We start from the raw sequence: 23543 nt of genomic DNA on the forward strand, positions 1-23543 counted from the left end.
TTTCAGACAGTAAAAAGCCCAAACGCGAGAAAAACGAAGGCGATTCTGTATTAATTGCTGTTTACAGTAAACTAATTTAAAGGACATTGTTCGTCAGAAGCTGCCGTGGCAAGTTAGAAGGCTCTGACTCGTATTAACTATATTATCGGCAAAAGCTCAATCATTTTGTTGTCATATAATTGTTTCAATATCGTTGTTTTGCGCATTTTGCATCTTTTTGCTACATTGTTTATCGTATTTATGCGTATCGTAATAAAAATATACTTCCGCAAATTATGTAAAATTACTGTTAATGTTTGACTGAGATGTAAAATTTTGCGAAGTATTGAGCCATACCTAATTTGCACTACCTGCGTGAAATCATTATGTTTTTAGAAGTATAAGAAGTACTTATGTAACATATTAATAGCTTCAGTTAGGAGCAGTTTTTCGTTCTAAGACGTAACGAAGTCCATAGAAAGTTTCATTTCATGTTGTTACTTTAAGACAGTGGTTCTCAAACTTTTTTATAATTTTTCCAAAACGGTCCCTTTGCCATTATTTCGAGGGGTCGCGGTCCTAAGCCTGAATGTGTATTTCAGAATAACGAAAGTTGATTGCAGGATTTAGCTATAGTTATGCAAGACTGCGCATAACAATGATCCAAAGACAGCTTGTGACATCACAGACAAGACAGAAACATGATAATTGTGCGCGAACAATTGCATTTTTGTTAGTAACAATTGCATTTTTGTTATCTCCTCAAAAAACTAAATTTATTGCTGATGCCTCTAAAGGCCGGTTTACACGGTGATTCTCTGCGCGCGTGCGATCTGCGCGTCTGACGCGAAGGGTGTTTACACTACGAGAACACAAAAATCTAAATATCAAAAATCAAACAAACGCGTATCGCGCAGTATAATAAAACAAACACCTAATTTGCAAGTAACGCGTGTCGTGTAAACTGGCTTTTATGCAGTAACTTAACACACAATAAACTGATGCCTGCAAACATTTGTCAACCAAAATTTGTCACAAATGCGGCAATATGACGTCACACTACATCCTACCCAATAATCGGTTTCATGGTAGCTTTCAACTTTTTCAGCGTTTTTCGTTAAAATCAAAATAAAAACCGGTTGTGCATTTATATGCTCTGGCAAAATGGCGAATTTATATGCGTATTGGAAAAAAAATGTGGCAACGAGGAGGGAACTTTCATTATCGAAAGTTTCATGTCATGTTGTTACTTTAGGTCCTTAAGTTACGGACGAAGCTAGAAAAATATTAATATGAAAGTACGTTTCTGATTCAATGTCGGCCATTGATTGTAACCAGGACAAACAGATGTGAAAACGAAACGCAATATGCTCATGCAATATACAAGATATTTGACCATTAGCGACACAAATCGAATTTTATCATTTTGAACGGTAAAAAAGAGTAAGCTCGTTATGAGAGCTGTAGCTATGTTTTACCCAAACCCGCTGATATAAGTTTTGACTTTTCGCGACTTTCGTTTGCGTTTAAATCCCTTGCGCGGAAGAAACAAGGTGGACACCAAAGTGGAAGATTATTCCACACCAACAACTGCTGGTCTTCACAAAGTGTGACGTTTTGACTGACAATATAAAGTAAACATATCACCAGACAGAATAATGTTAGCCCAAATTCGTCTGATATGTTTGTTTACAACCAAAGAATGTGTATGTAGTCATGTCATATAAAGCAGGGGTCCGCAAATAGTGGGTCGCGACCCAAATTTGGGTCGCGAGACCTTCCAGTCTGGGTCGCGAGACCTTCCAGTCTGGGTCGCGAAATATTTTAAATTTCCCATGAATATTCTACAGTATTAATGAATTTCGGCTTTTTTCAACCTTTTAATCATTATTGCATTGTTACGTATGACTACGTAACTGTGCCATACAGTCTATGTAACAATGCAAAAAGTTAAGCGCACCTAAGCAAGCATGCGTTTTGTGATTAGCTGTGTTCTCAACACAGAGCCCACAGTTCTCATTTGAAAGAATAAATACGTTCGTTTACCTACTGTGAAAACAGCATCTGACAATAGCATTATAGCAGTCTTAATATTGATATTTAGTTGCTTAGTATTTTCCACAAACTTACATGCTAACAAAATGCTTGGGTCGCGATAATTTAGAGCAATTTTTTTAGGGTCGCGCCAAAAAATATTTGCGGACCCCTGATATAAAGGACAACAATATTTTAATAAAACAATTTTTTTGCACTTTTATTGCATAATATTTTTTGTTTCGTGTCTTTTGGGTTGCACAAATGTTCACCATCTGTTTTGCTTTTTGTGTAGTATCGACTGTTCGTCGTTTCGTATTACATTGATGTATTTTGTTGTATATAATTTTGTCCTCACATCTTTGCATCGTTAGATCTGAGCCAATAAATATCTATGCTCTGTCAGACGCACAGGCTGAATCAAAGTAAACGTATAAAATGACCACCAAAATACAGCAGCGTCCAATCACAGCACAGGACAAAGCACACAACTGAAGCAGGTAAACATCATATCACGAAGCCGCATATAATTAATTGCGACAGGAAATATTATAAAGTTAAAACATGATTTGACAATCCCGTAAAATCAAACCGTTGAATTATTGGGCATCTTTGCGAGTTTTGAGCTAGCTGGTGTAGCGGCAATGATATTATTGTGTACAATGTTTACATTAACGCATGCATTTTCGTGAACAACAGCATTTCATACAACAACAGGAAATGTGTTTCACTCGTCATAATAAGTTTTAAATAAAAGATATAACATTGCCGTTTCGTTCGACGCCTAAGAAACTTTGAGTTATTTTGTTCTTCTAGAATCTAGAATGTTCTGCACAAACATAAGGCGTTTGTTCATCATTACGCATACTTCCTCTTGTTTATACTGTCGTTTCCGTTTCAAGTTTTATGTAGAACACAGCCGTGTGAAAGGAGTTGTTACATATTTGAATATGTAACAACACAGCTACATATTTCAAAAGGCCAGAACATTACAGTGGAAAGATCTGATCTACAAATCAGTAAAAATTGTTTTTATTTTAAGATAAAATTTTCGAAGGCTTGAAATATTTACTGTCCAATCATTGGATGTAACTTGAGATTGACTCTATTGGTGGCTTAGCATGTTTGCTTGACTTACCCTCACTTGGGACCAAACAATTTGAAACATTAAAAACATTAACGCAGGTCGTCTAATTCGCCCGCTTTCAGCTCACATCCAAATCGGTCTTAACGGGAAAGATATTGCTACAGTTTGAAAAACTGTTTTGGCAGCTCGAACCTTGTCTTTAGTGAAAACCGGAATGGGTGAAAAATGTGTATTCAATTGTTTCAAATGACACGGGATGGACGCAAAAAATGAACTGTTATTTTAAAAAAATTGACTACCCAAACCCGCCATTAAAACCACAAGGGCATAAGCTTGCGGGCGGTCATGCCTTGACCTCATAAATGGAAAATTGATTGAATTGTCGAGATAGATCAAGAATGGAAATCGGCGATCAAGTGAGGAAACAAAATACGGCAATAAATCAACTTCCCTATGTCGATATTAAGGAGAAATTGAAACTAAAAATGCTTTGAAGCAATCGACACCAGAAAAAGAAGAATTTCCAACAGTAGTAGAAAACGAGAATCAATCGGAAAGTCTATAATTCAATCAATGGACGTTGCTTCAGCAATTTCAAAATGACACACTGAAATATGTTTCAGACAGCAAAAGACTTAAACGTAAAAAAACGAAAGCAATTTAGTTATAATTGTTGTGTATCGTAAACGGATTTAACGGGCATTGTTCATCACAAGCTGCCTGTTTTGCTTAATTTTGTCTTTCCGCGACTATGTTTAAAACCCTTGCATGCAAATAACAAGGTAGCAAACAAAGAGAATTCAACTTCAAGAACCGATGGCCCCCAAAAGATTTCAAATTCTATCGAAACAAGAGGGGAAATTTCGACTGACAATGTGGAGAGGGGTGACAAAAGTCCAGTCTCTGTAGAAGAGATCACGTAAATGTATTGCAAAAAGAAACAATATGAAAGTGAAAAAGGTCTCCAAAAATTATTGACCGGGGCCCACATAGTTGTTTCACTTAGGCGATGAACATAAGCATTATGTTTGAATGAAGCAAATGTTTTAGATCGTGTATTACATAACATTTGTTTTGTTTCGTACAGTTAAATCGCACACACGTTTATTTACTTTTTGTGTCGTATCGTTGTTTCTCATATTTGATGCCATTTTGTGGTAATGTGTGGCCTGTGTTGTCAGTTTGCAACAGAAAAATCTATATACAAAGCATTTTGCAAAAAAAGATTAAAAAACATTAGTGTCGTGGCGTTTAACACAGCAATCGATTATTTCGCTTAAATGTTTATGTATGAGGTAAAAACTATCCAAATCCAATTAAATTTAGATATATTTTTTGACTCCATTTGATTGGGAAAACAGTGGTGCTGTAAGGGACAGCACGGCAACCGAACAATAAAAATATTATAATAATGGTCCAAATTTAATCCTATTCGGTCATTGGTTCCAAATTTATCTACTTTAGGGGGCAAGTTGCGTAATTACATTGGGTTTCCATATCTCAACTAATTAAATACCAACCATAATGATACAACATACAAACTTTGACCTGTTAGCACCACCTAACTACTTAATTCGGAATAGTTTTGGGTAGACAAGAAACAGAAGAAGAGTAGGTTTACTAAACACGGAACTGCCAGTGATGTAAAATAAAACGTGACAACCGCAAACCATTAGAGTCGCGTTGAAAATACGACCAAGAACCTCAAGCAAGGGGACAAACTTTTGCAGCTCTTTAGTTTACTGAAACACTATAATTGGTCTTGGAAAAGATTGTTTTTGTTGTTCTGGATTGATGACATTAAAGTTAATTGTCACCAAAACTCCATTTAACTCATTAGTAGGGCAAATATTTTTTGACTTGTCCAAAAATGTCAAAATTTTTAGAATTGGTCAAAAATTGTCAAAATTGTTTACAAAGTCAAATTTTTTTACAAAGTTAAAATTGTTTACAAACTGCATTGTTATGGTGTTGTAGAGGTTGCACTGCCTGCAAACTATTCGTTTTACACCTTGTAGCCTATACTTTATACTGTTGTAATTGGCCCATTGCCCCAATAATTGCGAATCATAAACCATCAAGTGAGTGAAACAATTAGGTTGATATGGCGTGATGCTCAACACACCTCAAAACGTGCAAAATTTTGGTAGGTCCCAAGTCATTTTACGGCAGCTGTAGGTTAGTTGCAGCTCTTGCTTCGGTTTTGCTTTAGATACTTCATGTATCTTTTGTTTATACAAATGTATTGAATAATTTTCGTTGTGTCTTAGCTGCAGTTTTTTGGCAGTGATTTTTAATTAGCTCATTCCCTTTTCAGAATAGGTTAGGTCTATGTTCAGATTTTTGCCCTTCTGTTAGACTTTTGCGCATTCTTTCGCTCTAGTTAGATACGCCTAGCCATATTTTAACTTTTTGAACGATAATGCGTAATTTAACTACTTGAATTCTTCATAGGTCAAAATTTTGTCAAAAAAAATGTTTTTTAAGGTCAAAAGTTGTCAAAATTTTCAATTTGTAGGTCAAAATTTTTCGTTTTTTAGGTCAAACAATAATTGCAAGGTTATGGTGTTAACAAAGCAGAGAACCAACACAAGACAAAACTTTTAATCGATAAATAAATATAAAAACACGTACTCTTCTTTGGTTTGCTGATACATCATCACCAAGCATATTCCCAAGATACATGTTTGATTTCATATCTTGCACAAAAACTAAATTTAATGCTGACACCTCTAATGCTATACTTAACGCACAATAAACTGATGCTTGCAAACATTTGTCAGCCAAAACTTGTTACTAATCCGGCAATATCACGTCACACTGCCTCCTACTCAATAATCAGTTTCATGGTAACTTACAGCTTTTTGAGCATTTTCTGTTAAAATTGAAATAAAAACCGGTTGTGCATTTATATGCTCTGGCAAAATGGCGAATTTAAATCCGTATTCGAAAAATATGATATCAAGGAGGGAATTTTCCTTCCTCTATCAGCTTTAGGGTTAAAAGGGAGGTAAGAAATCGAAAAATTTTGGTTGTTGCCTGTTGGTTAAAGTATGATTTATGTGCAACTGTGCTTTTCACAGGTGTCCTATAGCGTCAGAGTTCGGTCTTTATCGAAAAGGGTAATAATGGTTTGATGTCGTAACTGCTGTTTAATTGCTGATAGGAGCCACAAAAATTCACTGCAAGTTTCATGTCATGTTATTACTTTAGGACAAAGCTAGAAAAACATGAATATAAAATTAGGTTTCTGAGTGAGTGTTAGGTATTGATTGGTAAAGGACAAAACATGTGTGAAAACGAAATTGGATACGGTTATGCAATATACAACATATTCGACCATTAGCGACACAACTCGAATTTCAAAATTTTGAATGATAAAAAAGAGTGAGCTCGTTATAGCTATGTTTCACCAAACGCGTTGATACATTTTGTGATTTGACGACCAGCTAAAGTATAGGCAAAAGTTAGACTTATTGTTTCAAAAAGAACTAATGAACTAGTTATACTAATCATGATGAATAAAATAATTACACAGCAGAATTCGCATTAATGTATAGATAACGATGTTTTTGTTTGTGTTCGTTTTTCTGGTTTGGAAAATTTGTGTAAGTAAGCTCCTGTCGGTTTACTAGCTTGCCGAAGAAAGTTCCAATTTGTTGCGAGAATATATTATGAGTTGAGCATTAACAGTATAAGCTCGGTTTATTTGTTGCAGAGCAACGTCTAATTAAAACAGCAAATTGGTTTCAAACACGCTCAAAGCGGTCTTACAATGGATAAAAACTTTACAACACCTGTCTTCGCCACAGAAGAAGCAAACATCACTTCTGATGAGTTTGGCTCTCGTCTTTACGAGAGAATCATGATTCCACCTCTGCTAGTCGCATCTCTCTATATTTGTTCATGTTCTTTGATTTATCAACAACGTGACATTGATTCGAGAAATGTACTGAAACTAACCAACCGTCTTGTATCAACGGCAGCTTGTTTGTCACTCTGTGGCTCGGTTTTCTATGCATTGGACACTTTTTCTTTTCAAGTTAACTGGCATTGGTGTGTAGCATCCAACATCCTGCGAAACATGTATCTAGTGGCTGTCAAAATAACAGTGTTCACAGTGCTTTGGCTTCGACAAGGAACCCTAAACAATTCCATCAATTTCAACAGCAAGTTTGTTAAACGCACTATCCCTGCAATCAGATATGTAACTTTGACTGCAGTGTTAGTCAGCCAAGTGGCTTTTATGTTTGTAACATGCGTTAGAGGAATAGCTGTGACCATCCGGGGATGCAAACTTACTGGCCAACCGTTGTTGGTTCCAGCAGCACTTTGCATGTTCATCTTTACACTCAGTCAAGTTAGCGTCGTGGGTCTTTCCATCGCCCCCCTTACAGTGCGAATCAGTGATCAGCAAGTACGCAAAACTATAGTCCGAATCAGTGTGAGCACAGCAACCGTTTTTGTTTCCGACTTCCTTTCCCTTATTTTTATGTTTATGTTTTCAAAACAAATTGTCCAGTGGGCTTCTCTTGTTTTTGTGCCCATCATTTACCAACACATAGTGATTTTTCACGTGTTGTGCTTAACTATGACTTTTCGCGACTTTCGTTTGCGTTTAAATCCCTTGCGTGGAAGAAACAAGGTAGACACCAAAGTGGAAGAGAATTCCACACCAACTACACCCAGTCTTCGCAAAGAGTGAAATTTCGAGTGACTGTATGAAAATAAATGGTAAAAGTAAATGTACTACAAGACGATATATGCTAGCCCAAATTCGTCTTTAAATATGATTATGGAAACCAAGAAGGTCTATGTAGTCATATGATATAGAGAATCATAATTTTTTGATGAATCAACCTCAGCCCCCTTGTGTTGAATAACATTTTTTGTTTGAATAAAGTTGGGGTGTACAAATGTTCACTATCTGTTTTTGCTTTTGTATTATAGTATAGGCTGTTGTGTACTTCGCTGCATATTATATTGTAGTAGTTTGTTGTAAATTAGTCAATATTGTTGTCACACTTTTGCATCATTAAATACATACTATAAGCTGAAATAAAGTAGAATCCTTTGTTAGAATGCCAATGCAATTCGTAAGAAAAGGGGGGAAGGGTGATATCTCCTTTAATGGGGTTAACACGACAACTATAGAAAACACAATTTTTTGCACCATTTAGTCTACAAAACATGGGGCAAAATTAGATTTTTGCATTCAGGCTAATGTGAAAGAAGAAACTGGATATTGACGCGGTTGGCAGTTACTATGGTTTATTTCCACTTGGCGTAACATTTTTGGTTTCTTACAGTTGTATTGCACACATGTTGATTATCTTTTTCTTTTTTGTGTCATGTCGCTTGTTTCTGACATTTGATGCTATTTTCTTGGTAATCTGTTTTAGCTTGTTTTTAGTTTGCGAGACAAAAAGTTGTATATTGTGCATTTTGTGTAAAAAAAATAATAAGTACAAAAAAAGATTAGTGTAGTGACGTTGAACACCGCAATCGATATTCCGCATAAATAAACATTATGTAGGGTTTAAAATATCCTAATCCACTTCAATTAAAAAAATGTTGACTTTTTAACCCAATTTGGTCCAAAAAACGTTAAGGATATAAAACAAAACACAGCAAGCAAACTTTTGAAATGTTATATTCCTCAAATAATCAAATACCAACCGTAATTATCCAACATACAATCCACACAAACTTGGACCTGTTAACACCACCTTACTACTTAATTCTGAACAGTTTTAGGTACACAAAACACAGAAAATGAGTAGCTTCACTATAAACCGAATCGCCAGTGATGTAAAATAAAACGTATACACAGTCCTTTAAACAAAAAAAACAGTTTCGGGTTAAACAACCGAAATTCTGGTTATGCATCACACATATATAGCATGAAAACTGTAAATGCAAGCAAAGTATTTTGATATCCATGAGTTGAATGATGCTGCCTTATAAATTTCGGGTTTTCATGGTAAAAACTTGACCTACCCTAAAATCAAAACTAGTGGCAGTAATTACCTGATTACTTTTATGTACACAGCAAAAAAACAGCAAAACAATAAAGTGGGGTTGAAACAAACACACAGAACCTAATAAAAAGGCTAAACTTTTGTAGCTTTTAAATTCGCTAAAACACTAAAGTTGATCTTGTAAACATGGTTTGTATGTGGTTCTGATTTGATGAGATTAAAGTTAATTGTCACCAAAACTTCATTTAACTTATTTAGGTCATGGTGTTCAACAAAGCAGAGAACCAACACAAGGCAAAACCTTCAGTCGATGAATTAATATAAAAACACGTACCCTTCTTTGGTTTGCTGATACATTATCTTCAAGCTGATACATAAGATACAGGTTTGATTTCTTATCTTCCACTAAAACTGAGTTTAAAGCTGATGCCTCTAATCCTGGGGTGTCCAAAGTGCGGTCCGCGGGCCAAATGCGGCCCGCGACTGCATTTCAAGTGGCCCGCAGCTGTTGTTTCAAATTTTTTTGCTTATGGCCCGCTATAATTTGAATTAAAAAAAAAAAATTTTTAAATTTTTTTTTATTGTTTTCAAATTTATTTTAATCATACCAGTACTGCTTGTAAAAAAATAGCCAACTAACCATTTCCATGTATTTCCACAAATCGCATCGTTGGATCAGATCTAAATCGAATTTTCAACTTTCCTGTTTTGCTGAACTCCACTATAGGTGTGTTTTCGTATAAAGCAACGCACAAGACTTAATTCGTGGTATGCCAAATTTAATGTTTCACTTTGTCACCTAGCAACCAATTTGGAAAATTCCATAAGCGTAGTTGGGCGTAGAACTTTATCATCTCCCGAAAAGAAAAACATAAAAGGTACACAATTAGAATTATATTCTCACATATCAGAATTATATTCTCAAAGACAAGCAGCAGAGCCCTATACTTTTAAACATAGTTAACTATTATAATAATTCAACTCGGTAAAAAATTGTTTGTCAACAGGTTGCATCATAGCAAGTTATAATCAAGGAAGCTGGTTCTTAAAACAGACGGTTGACAGCAGATATATACAGTTGCACCCGAGAGATGTAGTGCTGTTCCAAACAGGGCGTCCAATTCGCCCGCTTTCAGCTTACATCGAATCCGGTCTTTACGGGAAAGAAATTGCAGGAGTTTGGAAAATTATTTTGACAGCTCGAACCTCTTCCTTAGTAAAACCAGAATGGGTGCAAAATATGTATTCAGTTCTTTGCAATGACACTGGATTGACGCAGGTCAATTACTTACTGCGTAGCAATAACAGCAGTTCAATACGGGCCCCACAACTGTTTTTGCAAGGTATGCGACTACCCAAACCACACCAAGCCACTAGGACTTAAACTTCAACAAAGTGAAGTTGTTCAAGTTACTGCTGTACCTTTACCAAGTGAACCGTATCGAAGGGTTCTAAGGTAACCCGATCCTTGTAAACCAGTATGCCCCGTGCACAACCAATCAACGATTACTGATCCGCATGTATTAAGAGGGGCAACCTTTGTGACATGCGGCACATCACCCTATTATGAAAGAGGTCAAACTAACAAGGTGGTGTCGATGCACTGTGATCAAGCGATATGTTTAAATTCTGCTGTGTTTTGTAGGATATACGCCCTGTTGCCGACCTTACAAAGAAATCAAACATGACCAGATTTCAAGATGGTCTCCGTTCGGTCCTAACGTTTGCATATAATGAGGGTGAAGATGACGACACAGTGCGGAATTCCAGCACACTTAACTCCGCCACCAAAACCACCCAGACGAAAGCTACCGGCACAAAAATTCAAAACTACAGGGGTTTTTGGTTTTGCAGCGACTCATCCTACAAGTCGGGCAGTCATGCCCCTGCCTCATAGAAGGAAAGATAGATTAAATAGTCGAGATTGATGAAGAATAGAAATCGGCGATCAACCGACAAAACAAAATATGGCAATCAGTCAAATATCCTACGTTAATATTACGGAGAAACTGGAAACGAAAAATGCTTTAAAACAATCGACAACAGAAAAAAAGAACTGTCAACAGTGGTGCAAAACGAGTATCAATCGAGTTGGTCCGTTGTACAACAGACGTTTATGGATTCCGAACATTAGATAAAAAAATCCAACCAAACTGTTCCTCTTCAAGATAAAGCCTTTGCTTATGAGCAACCGGACGAGAAACCCACAAAAAATGTCAAAAAAGAATCGAAGAACAAAGACGAGAAAGTCTATAATTCATTCAATGGACGTTGCTCCGGAGTATGTTTCAGAGAGTAAATGGCCTAATCGTAAAAAAACGAAAGCGATTTAGGATTAATTTTTATGTATCATAAACGGATTCAACGGACACTATGTAGTTCATCAGAAGCTGCCTTGGCGAATTAGAATGCTCTGACCCGTGTCAACTATATTTTCGTCAAACATTACAATTTCCAAACAAGAAAAGTTTTGTTGTTGTTGTGCTTTTTTTTCTATTTGCATCATTGTTTAGAGCAGCGGTTCCCAAACTGGGGTCCGCGGTCCTTTAGGGGTCCGTGAGGCAACTTTGGGGGGACCGCGAAGCGGTTGAAGTAATTCTATAATCTTATTTGGCATCAGTTTGTGCCACTAAATAAGTTTAAATCAAAGTTGATTTGAGAATCGACTGTATGCATTGCTAAACAATGGCCTTTATTGAATGGCAACTATTAAAAATGCAATTGTTCGCGCACAATTGTAATGTTTTTGTCCTGTTTGTGATGTCATATGCTGTCTTTGGATGATTGTTATGCGCAACTTTACATACCTAGCTAAAATCCTGCAATCAACTTTCGTTTTTATGAAATACACATTTAAACTTAAGGACCGCGAGCCCTCAAAATATTGGCAAAGGGACCGTTTTGAAAAAAATATGAAAAAGTTTGGGAACCACTGGTTTAGAGTATGTATTTGTATCATAATAAAAAATACGCATATGCTTTTATGAAGAAATTCTCGGTAACATTTGACTGAGATCTAAAATACGCGCAGTATTTATTCGCATCCAATTCACAAAACTTGTGACTCTTGTTGCTAGATGTCATTTGTAATGCTAAATAACTCGACAACTTGCCAAATATAGCCTAAACCCTAAAGTGTCAAAAAGAGATAAATTGACAACAGTGTTGTGGAATCATTATCTTTTAGGAGTTAACCGTTGTACTTACGTAAGGTAATTGATATTTTAGGTTCAGAGTAGTTGTCTTTTAAGGTTAATAAAATAAGTTTAAAAAAATGCCATGCATGCCGTGTTGTTACTTCGGGACATGGACATAAAAAATAATTATAAAAGCTCGTTTCTGGTTCAGCCATCGATAAAAACAGAGCTAAACGGATGTGAAAACGAAATGGGATACGGTTATGCAATATACAACAAATTCGGCCATTAGCGACACAACTCGAATTTCAACATTTTCAAAGGTATAAACCAGTATTCTCATTATGATAGCAGTAGTTTCACCAAACGCGCTGATATATTTTGTGAATTAAAAGCAAGTTAAAGTGCAGGCAAAAATTAATGACTTACTGTTGATGAAACTAATTAGTGCAAAGCAGTGGTAGGATTTTGACATTACTTTATGACTTTGTTTGTTATAATAGGGCGGTTCCTGGTTTTGAACATTTTTATTAGTCAGTGCAGAGTTGTAAACAGGTCGGAAATTAGAGCCCCGGCCCGTCCCGAAAGTACAAGTCCGAAACCTGAATCGTTATTAAGAAACTCGTTCAGGTCCGAAAGTTTGATTGACAGGTCTATGCATAAAAGTCTGTCGGAAGACGAAGTCAAAAAACACAAATAACAATTGACTATTGAACAAGTCACTTTAAGGCTGTTTGTCAATAGGTCAGGTCCAGCACTTAGCTATTTAAATTTATTCAGAAAATGCTAAAGCAGAGTATAAAATCAGGCCCAAATCAAGCCGATTTTTTTGAAAAAAAAGCCTTAGCCCGAACCCAGCCCGACTTACAACTCTAAGTCAGTACCTGTCAATTGATTATTATTTATATGCAAACATGTTGCAGATTATATTAGCACTAACAATAAGCACAGTATATTTATTGCAGATTAAAGACTGTTTAAACAAGTGTTCTGAAAACGCTGAAAGTCACCTTACAATGAATGGCAACTTCACTACATATGTCCTCACCATAGAAGAAGCAAACGTCACTTCTGATGAGTTTGGCTCTCGTCTTTACGAGAGAATCATGATTCCACCACTGCTACTTGCATCTCTCTATATTTGTTCATGTTCTTTGAGTTATCAACAACGAGGTAATGAAAGGACGGATGTTCTGAAACTAACCAACCGTCTTGTATTCATGGCAGCTGTGTTCTCTATCCCGGGCTGCATTATCTTTGCGTTGGGAACTTTCTTTTGAGTAATTGGAAATGGTGTGCAGGATCCATTATCCTGCGAAACGTATTCATGACGGCTGCTAAAATAACAGTGTTTACAGTGCTCAGGCTTCGACAAGGAACCCTGAACAATTCCATTACTTTCAACAGCAAGTTTATTAAACGCACCATCGCTGTAATCAGATATGCAACCTTGACTTTAGTGCCAGTCAGCCAGGTGACTTTCCTTGCTGTCACAACGGTTAGAGGAAAAGCTGCGACCGTCCGGGGATGCAAATTCACTGGCCAATCGTTGTTGGTTTCCGCGGGCATTTCTATTTTAATCTTTACACTGAGTCAGGTTAGCGTCGTCGGCATTTCCATTGCCCCCTTGACATTGCGAATCAGTGATGAACATGTGCGCAAAGCCGTTGTCTGAATCAGTGTGAGCACAGCAGCAGTTTTCATTTCTGATTTTCTTTTTCTTTATGTTGTGTTGATGCTTTTAGAACAATTTGGCCAATGGGCTTCTCTTGAGTTTTTCCCCCTCATTTACCATTGGATTCAGGTTTTTCACGTGCTGTGCTTAATTTTGACTTTCCGCGACTATCACATGCGTTTTAATCCCTTGTGTGCAAATAACAAGGTATCAAGCCTCGAGAATATGCAACCCAAATTACTGATGGCCCCCAAAATATTTCAAATTCTATCGAAACAAAAGGTGGTATTTCGACTGACAATGTGGAAAGGGGTGACAAAAGTCCAGTCTATCTAGAAGATATCGTGTAAATGCAATGCAAAAGAAAACAAAAAATCAGTGAAATTGGTCTCCAAAATATTGACCGGGGACCACAAAGTTGTTACACTTATGCGGTGGACACAATCATCATGTTTGAATGAAGCAAATGTTTTAAACCTTGTATTCTATAACATTTTTTTTAGACTTACACTTGAATTGCACACACGTTTATTTACTTTTTGTGTCGTATCGCTTGTTTCTCATATTTAATGCCATTTTGTGGTAATGTGTTATCGTCTGTGTTGTCAATTTGCGATACAAAAAGGTTGCATTAAATGCATTTTGTGAAAAAAAGAATAAAAAAGATTAATGCCGTGGCGTTTAAAACAGCAATCGATTACATCGCTTAAATGTTTATGCTGTATGAGGTACAAACTATCCAAATCCAAAGAAATTTAGACATATTCTAAATTTTGACTCAATTTGTTCGGGAAAACAGTGGTGCTGTAAGAGACAACGCAGCATATACACAAGATACAAGTTTGATTTCTTATCTTCCACAAAAGCAAAACTAAAGCCAGTAACTTAACACACAATAAGCTGATGCCTGCAAACATTTGTCAGCCAAAACTTGTCACAAATGCGGCAATATGATGTCACACTACCTTTACCTAATAATTGGTTTCATGGTAACTTACAACTTTTTGGGCATTTTTCGTTAAAATCGAAATAAAAACCATTTGTGCATTTATATGCTCTGGCAAAATGGCGAATTTATATCCGTATTGGAAAAAATGTGGCAACGAGGAGGGAATTTTCATTCTTCTATCAGCTGTGGGGTTTGAGAAAGAGAGGTAAGAGAAGGAAAAAAAGTGTGTGCTTGGTTAATGTATGCTTTATTTTACAACTTTGCTTTTTTACAGGTGTCCTGACCTGAGAGTTAGGTCCTTATCGATGCAGGTAATGATAACTTACTATTTGGCTGACTGAATGCACAAAAACGATACAGTCCTGCTCCCATCTTATTGTTTTCAAAGTTTTTTTAATCATACCAGTACTGCTTGTAGAAAAATAGCCAACTAACCCATGTATTTCCACAAATAGCATCGTGGATCAGATCTAAATCGAATTTTCAACATACCTGTTTTGCTGAACTCCACGATAGGTATGTTTTTGTATAAAGCAATACATAAGACTTAATTCGTGCTATGCCAAAATTTAATGTTTCACGTAGCAACCAATTTGGAAAATTCCAAGAACGTACTTGGGCATAAACCTTTATCATCTCCCGAAAAAAACACACATAAAGGTATACAATTAGAATAATATTCTCAAAGATGAACAGCAGAGCCCTATACTTTTAAACATAGTTAACTATTATAATAATTCAACTCGGTAAAAAATGGTTTGTCAACAGGTTGCATCATTGCGAGTCATAATCAAGGAAGCTGGTTCCTAAAACATACGGTTGACAGCAGATATATACAGTTGCACCCGCGAGATGTAGTGCTGTTCCAAACAGGGCGTCCAATTCGCCCGCTTTCAGCTTACATCGAATCCAGTCTTTACGGGAAAGATATATCAGCAGTTTGGAAAAATATTTTGACAGCTCGAACCTCTTCCTCAGTAAAACCGGAATGGGTGCAAAATATGTATTCAGTTCTTTCCACTGACACTGGATTGACGCAGGTCAATTACTTACTGCGTTGCACTACAAAGCAGTTGAATAACTGCCTTACAGACGTTTTTGCAAGGGATTCGACTACACAAACCACGCCATTAAAGCCACAAGGGCTTAAACTTCAACAAAGTGAAGTTGTTTAAGTTACTGCTATACCCTTACCAAGTGAACCGTATCGAAGGGTTCTAAGATGGCCTGATCCCTAGAAGCCATACGCTGTTACGACCAAAACATCCACCAGTTTAAAAACAGAAATACAATGTGTTCCAGAATGCCCCGTGCACAACCAATCAACGATTACTGATCCGCATGTATTAAAAGGGGCAACCTTAGTGACGTGGGGCAAACCACACTTGTCTAGAAATGGACAAACTCATTGAGGAACAGCGGTACGCTGTGATCAAGATATAGATTTGGCGCCTTTTGCTATGATTTCCACCTGTATTTGCCCTGTTGTCAAGTTTTCCAAAAAAACTAGAAGAGTGGCTTTCTGTTATACTTCCATTTCATATATTCTATACGATATTTACCAATTTACTATACACATCATTTGATCTACACATATGATTGTTTTTGTAAACAAAAACAAATGGGTCCCCATACGCGCGTTTGTGCAGATTTACAGTAAACAAATGTTGTGGTGATTTTTAGATTCTTAAGGACAAATTTTTAGTCCGAAGCACGGTTATTAGGTTTAAATCACGTCATAGGTGTAAAACCTTCACAAAACTAAAAATGTGAGTGATAACTTAATAAACGACATAGCATTGTTGTGCAAAACAGCTGATTTCTAATCACTGAAACGACGTCTCGTAAAACGTCTGTCCGACGTCAAGCTGAGCCCTCCCGCTATCGTAAACCAGTGAGTTACTCTCTTGGTACTTCTGCCTACAGTGTCTTTCCTGACCAAACGAGCGTTAGACACATTTACGTTTCGGGGGCCTGTGGGTGAACCTCTGGGTCATTCGGGGTCAAACTTCTAAAGAATCAAGTTCAGGTTGATAACTAACATATGTCCAAATTTGGGCAGTCATGCCACGACCTCATGATGAAAAAACAGATTAAATAGTCGCGAAAGATCGAGACTAGAAATCGCCCATCAGTCCAGGAGACAAAATACTACAATCAGTCATCTGTCCATTGATGCTGCGATAGAAGTAGAAGCTAAAAATTCTCTCAAGCAACTGACAAAGGAAAAAGATACATTAACGTCAAAGATTGGAAACGAGAATCAATCGAGTTGGCCCATTGCACAGCTGCCAGTTGTAGATTCCAAACCTCAAGCTAAAGGATCCAAACTAACTGTTTCTCTTGAAGATAAAGTCCTTTCAAATGCGCAAACAGAATCACTAACAATGTCGCAAAAACATCGCAAGGCAAAAACGTAAAAGGTTCTGTAATTCAATCAGCGGATGTTGCTTCGAAGCAATTTTTTGACACTGAAAGATGTTTCAGACAGTAAAAAGCCTGAACGTAAAAAACGAAGGCGATTCTGCATTAATTGTTGTTTACAGTAAACAAAGTTGAAGGGCATTGTTGTCAGTACCAGCTTTGCCGAGATAGAATGCTTTTGCGCTCGCTGGCAAATACTTTTGGCTTTGCACAATTTTCAACAACGAAAAAACAATCCGTAAACATTTTCAAATTGTCGTTTTTTATTTCACTATTGCTGTTTTACGCTTTTGTCCCGTTTGTGTGATTGATGGATATTTATCGCAATAAACATATACTTCGGCCACTTCAAAAGAAATTTTCGTTCCTGTTTGACTGAGATTTTTTGGTTCAACAAAGTCTATGGAACGTGCCATATGTCATGCTGTTTGCTTAGGACGTAGCTAGAAAAACATGAATATAAAAGTTCGTTTCTGATTAAGTGTTAGGCATTGATTGTAACAGGACAAACAGATGTGAGTTCGAAACGTGATATGGTTATGTAATTTTCAACGTATTCGACCATCAGCGACACAACTCAAATTTCATTATTTTGGAAGGTTAAATAAATGTGCTCGTCATGACCGCTTAGTCGTTACGTATAATTTTACTGGTTACAGCTTACCGACGAAAGTTCTACAGGGTAATTCGGTGCCAGATTATTTTAGCATTTGACCACTAATGATAAGCACGGTTTATATATTGCAGACCAAGACAATTAAACAGAGCTATTGTTTCTGAGACTCTCAAAGTAGCCCTGCAATGAATGGAAATTTCACAACGCCTGTATTCGCCACACAAGAAGCAAACGCCACTTCTGTTGAGTTTGGCTCTCGTCTTTACGAGAGAATCATGATTCCACCTCTGCTACTTGCATCTCTCTATATTTGTTCATGTTCTTTGATTTATCAACAACGAGGTAATGAAAGGACGGATGTTCTGAAACTAACCAACCGCCTTATATCAATGGTAGCTTGTTTCTCTTTCTTTGACTCCGTTTTCTGTGCATTGGACACCGTTCCTTTTGAAGTTAGCTGGCACTGGTGTGTTGGATCCAGCATCTTGCGAAACATGTTTCTGGTGGCTGTTAAAATAACAGTGTTTACAGTGCTTAGGCTTCGACAAGGAACCCTGAACAATTCCATTACTTTCAACAGCAAGTTTATTAAACGCACCATCGATGTAATCAGATATGTAACCTTGACTTTAGTGCCAGTCAGCCAGATGACTTTCCTTGTTGTGACAACGGTTAGAGGAAAAGCTGCAACGATCCGGGGATGCGAATTCACTGGCCAATCGTTACTGCTTCCGGCGGGTATTTCTACTTTCGTCTTTACACTGAGTCAGGTTAACATTGTGGGTCTTTCCATTGCCCCTTTGATGTTACGAATCAGTGATCAACAAATACGTAAAACAATTGTTCGAATCAGTGTTAGCACAACGATTGTTTTTGTTTCCGACATCATTTTCTTTATTGTAGTTTGTACGTTTTCAAAACAAATTGGCGAGTGGGCTTCCACTGTATTTGTGCTTCTCGCCTACCAATACATTCTAATTTTTCACGTCTTGTGCTTAACTTTAACTTTTCGCGACTTTCGTATGCGTTTGAATCCCTTGTGTGGAAGAAACAAGGTAGACACCAAAGTGGTAGAGAATTCCATAACAACAACTACTGGTCTTCGCAAAGAGTGACGTTTTGACTGACAAAGTAAATTTATTACAAGACTGAATAATGCTAGCCCAAATTCGTCTGGTGTGTTTGAAATCAACCAATGTTGATCCAATCATATAACAAACCATAATTTTTTGATTAAACATTTTTTGCACTTGTATTGCATAATATTTTTTGTTTCGTGACTTTGGAGTTGCACAAATGTAACGTTTGCAATGTTCCCTACCTGTTTTGCTTTTGTGTAGTATCGGTTGTTGTGTTCGTCGTTTTATGTTACATTGCTTTTTTGTATTTAATTTTATCGGTACATCATTGCAAATACTCTTTGATCATTGCATCGAAGGCTTGGAATATTTACTGTCGAATCATTGGATGTAGTATTATGTAAATGAGAAATTCCCTTTGCAAGAAGAACTGCTGAAACCAGTTGGCGTTTGGCGGCTACTAGCGCGTTTACTTGATTCACTCTCATTTTAAACCAAACAATTCGCATTAAAAACTGGCAGAAAGCGTTGCCCCACCGTCGATTTGTTAACCCGGTCGAAAAATGGCTGACACAAGCGACTTGGACCGACAGATTGAACAGCTAAAGCGATGCGAAATTATTAAAGAAAGTGAAGTAAAGGCACTTTGCGCAAAAGCCCGTGAAATCCTTGTCGAAGAAAGCAATGTGCAAAGAGTCGATTCGCCCGTTATTGTAAGTAATTTGAATAATAAAATGCTATCGATGATATTTTCCAAACGAATACAATTGCCTCAAATCAATAGATGTGTAACATAATAATACTCCCATCTGTCATGCATTTTGGCAAATGTTCATGTTATTAAATGAAAATATTATTTGCTATAACTTTTAAAGTATGCCACTGCAAATAAATAAGCTGTTGCCACTGCAATTTGGCTAGGACATCTTAAACTTTTTTATGTTTTTGTGGACAATCTTTAAATAATTTTGTTCTGCTGCAGGTTTGTGGAGACATACATGGCCAGTTTTATGACCTCACAGAGCTGTTTAAAGTTGGCGGAGATATGCCTGATACCAATTACCTCTTTCTAGGAGATTTTGTTGATCGCGGTTTTTACAGTGTTGAAACTTTTATATTGTTATTAGCATTAAAGGTATGAATATGCACTTTATGTTTTCTGCATATTATATTATGCCCTCATACCAATGTTTTTACACTTTTGTGGAATTAACATACATCTTGTAAATTGATATACTTCATTGCCTTCCTGTTAAGTCTTTTATAGTTGCTAACTTGCCAATATTTTGATCTTTTTTGGGGGGTCTATGTCGGGCCACTCTAAAATACGCAATCTACGCAATCTACGCAATCTACGCAAGCTATACGCAATCTACTAACAAAAACTAACTAAGATGTTGACGGTTAGTGCTATTAGGGTCAGGGTGACGGTTTGTGATACAATTAACTTTATAATTTAATTTCAGATGCGTTTCAGGTCAAATTTTCTCTACAAGTGTTAACATGCGGTACCATACAGTGTTTAGTACCACTCTCAACACATATGAGAATATTAAGCCCAAACTGGACATCTAAAACTAAATTATAGTGTTAATTTTATTATAAACCCTCACCCAGACCCTAAAAGCCCTAACCGTCAACATTTTTTAAAGGTTGCATACGTTTTATAAGCAGATTGCATACAGATTGCGTAGATTGCGTAGATTGCGTATTTTAGAGGAGCCCGTCTATGTCCTGTCCTAAACTACATTTTTTGTTTAATGAATCATTCATGTGCAAAGAACACACATTTTTCAAACAATAAACTTTTTTATACAGGTACGTTATCCAGACAGAATTGTTTTGATCAGAGGAAACCATGAAAGTCGACAAATTACACAGGTACAGTGTTTTTTTAAGGTGTATTTCTCCAGCGGTTTCCCAAAAAGCAAATATGGCTATTTTTTGGTATTTAAATGAAACACTTGCGGTCTCTTAAAACTACTTAGTGGTCACCCAAACCAAACCTTAAAAAAACCCTGCACAGGTACATTACGTTTTTATATTATTTGCCTATAGCTCGAAATAAAAGATTTCTGACAGGCTTGCCACTGCACCTTTATAACTTAGTTGAATGGCAGCCTGTTGTAGGTAAAATGCCTGATATAGGCTTATATCCAGGGTTGCCATACCGTCCTTACTTCTAAGATTTGTCCTTATTTTGAAGGGCAATGTCTTAGAAAAGTTCTTTGTCCTTCTTTCTGAGAAATGTCCTTATTTTTGACTTGAGTCCTTCTTTTGTCTTATTTTCAACAATTACTAGTCAAATCTCTGGTACAAGTAATAGTAAAAGTAAACTTATAGACCTGAACTGTTGTGAGATGCACGAAGTATTTTCTACGTACATGGAGTAGGTTCAAAATATTGTTTCTGGCCAAAACATTGCATATGACATGTCACGGCTCGTACAAATCAAAGATTTGTTCAAAAACGTTTGTTTTGTTTCGCAGGAAAATGTAATTTTTGGTTGTCCTTGTTTTTGGTTTCAAGTCGATGGCGACCCTGCTTATATCATTGGTTTGAATCTCACTACAGGCTAAACTTTTCTTGCTTATGTCTTGCTAAATAGAATAGCTTGGGAGACCAGTTTGATATATGTTTACATCTTGAATGGACAAAACTTAATGTTGCTGTTTTTGTTGCTGCTTTTTTACAGGTGTATGGGTTTTACGATGAGTGCCTTCGCAAGTATGGATCTATTACTGTTTGGCGATACTGCACTGAGATTTTTGACTATTTGAGCTTGTCAGCCATTATTGATGGAAAAATCTTCTGCGTTCATGGGGGACTGTCGCCATCAATACAAACATTAGACCAGGTAAAAATTTGCTTCATATACACACATACAGTATTAACATACATTATGTTTAATATTGGTAAACTGACTTTGCTATGTGATAAATTTATATTTTTTCACATATTGTAGGTTTTAAACTGTGATCTTTTTTCCCTGTAGATCAGAACAATAGATCGGAAACAGGAAGTTCCGCATGACGGTCCGATGTGTGACCTTTTGTGGTCAGACCCAGAAGGTTGGTGTTGTCATTTACAAACAAAAAATTACATTCTACCCTGTGTCCTGCAAGATAAAGATGAACACTCTAACAAAGACTTTGCCCTTGTTATACCACAATTACCAATTCATTGTAGACTAGTAGTGAAATAACTCAACTAACACCTCATTTCGAAACATTTTTTTTTCATTTTCTGTTATGTATGACAGGCTTACTGTCTTTTTATTGTTCTTACACAGTGTAATAAAGTTGCAATTTATTCAGATACCACTGGTTGGGGAGTAAGTCCTCGTGGTGCTGGATACCTGTTTGGAAGCGATGTTGTTTCAAACTTCAATCATGCCAATGACATCGACATGATCTGTCGGGCACATCAACTGGTCATGGAAGGATTTAAATGGCATTTTAATGAAACTGTACTCACTGTGTGGTCTGCTCCAAATTATTGTTACAGGTTTGTTAGTTCACTTATTTTTTGGGTATTCTAAAATGTCCAGATCGTAAATTTATCTAAGGATTATTTAAAATCTGCAATGTAATGTCTTTTTACATATAAACCTGTGTAATTTGTGTGCAAATGTTTGAGTTTTTCACCATTTTTGAGTAGAATTTATTTTGCTGTATTTTTTTAAGGTGTGGCAATGTGGCAGCAATCTTTGAACTAGATGAACACTTGCAAAAGGAGTTCATAATTTTTGAAGCAGCTCCACAAGAGGCCAGAGGAGTCCCTGTAAAAAAGCCTCTTCCAGATTACTTTTTGTAAAGTCAATTTTTATACATTGTAGATTAATATTTCTCCTTTGTTCTGTGCCAGGTTTTACCTTCCAACACTCATCCTTTACATGAGAGCATTTATATAGTTAAAGCCAGTAATGCCTTTTTTGCCTTATCTAAAATTCTTTTTGAGTATAAAGTCTTGTATAAGTGGGTTAAAAGGGGGAAAAAATCACACAATAAATTTAAACACTGCAGTATATAGCTTAATGGAGATGTTTGTGGTATGCCCTACATTCTGTTAATGCCGTTTTATAGCACCAACACAAACGTTTTCTATATTTTTACGTTCTTTATAATGTTCAAGTTTGATTTGGTCCCAGCAAGGTGTGCTGTATCAACTCTACTCGGGGTAATAGTGGATGTGGAAGCTCTTTCTTCTTCCAGTACCTCCATTGTACTGCTTTGTTTTGTAAGAAATACAAAATAGTGAAACGTTTTACAAATGTGTATGTTTTTTTGTGTGGACTGAACAGGTGCAGTAGGTTCACTTGCAACTGAAAATACCTTTCCTGATTGCTTTGCTGATATTTTCCAAGTTTGTCAAAGTTGTGAAACAAAATAGCTTTTAATCAACCTTGCAAGTTGAAATAACATTTTACATCCTGTATACAGTCGTTCTCAAACTGAGTCCGCCGCCCTTGGGGGATCCATGAAGCTATTTCGCAGAGGGGGGCTGCCAAGAAATAAAAGTATTTTACAATCTTATTTCATATCAGATCGTGTTACTAAATAAATGTAAATCAAAGTAGAAT

The 23543-nt window shown here is 36.6% G+C and overlaps 1 protein-coding gene across 1 annotated transcript; it reads left to right on the forward strand.

The window, feature by feature from the left end:
- Positions 1-19320: 19320 nt before the first annotated feature.
- LOC145228396 (serine/threonine-protein phosphatase 4 catalytic subunit) lies at positions 19321-23234 on the forward strand. The gene is made up of 7 exons (XM_080093449.1): positions 19321-19674; positions 19944-20096; positions 20780-20842; positions 21657-21818; positions 21957-22032; positions 22279-22468; positions 22648-23234. Exons 1-7 carry the CDS (start codon positions 19525-19527, stop codon positions 22775-22777), a joined length of 924 nt encoding a protein of 307 aa, XP_079949575.1. The 5' UTR covers positions 19321-19524; the 3' UTR covers positions 22778-23234.
- The last annotated feature ends 309 nt before the right edge of the window (positions 23235-23543 follow it).

The sequence above is a fragment of the Phallusia mammillata genome, chromosome 1, assembly GCF_965637545.1.
Source record: "Phallusia mammillata chromosome 1, kaPhaMamm4.hap1.1, whole genome shotgun sequence".
NCBI classification, from domain to species: Eukaryota; Metazoa; Chordata; class Ascidiacea; order Phlebobranchia; family Ascidiidae; genus Phallusia; species Phallusia mammillata.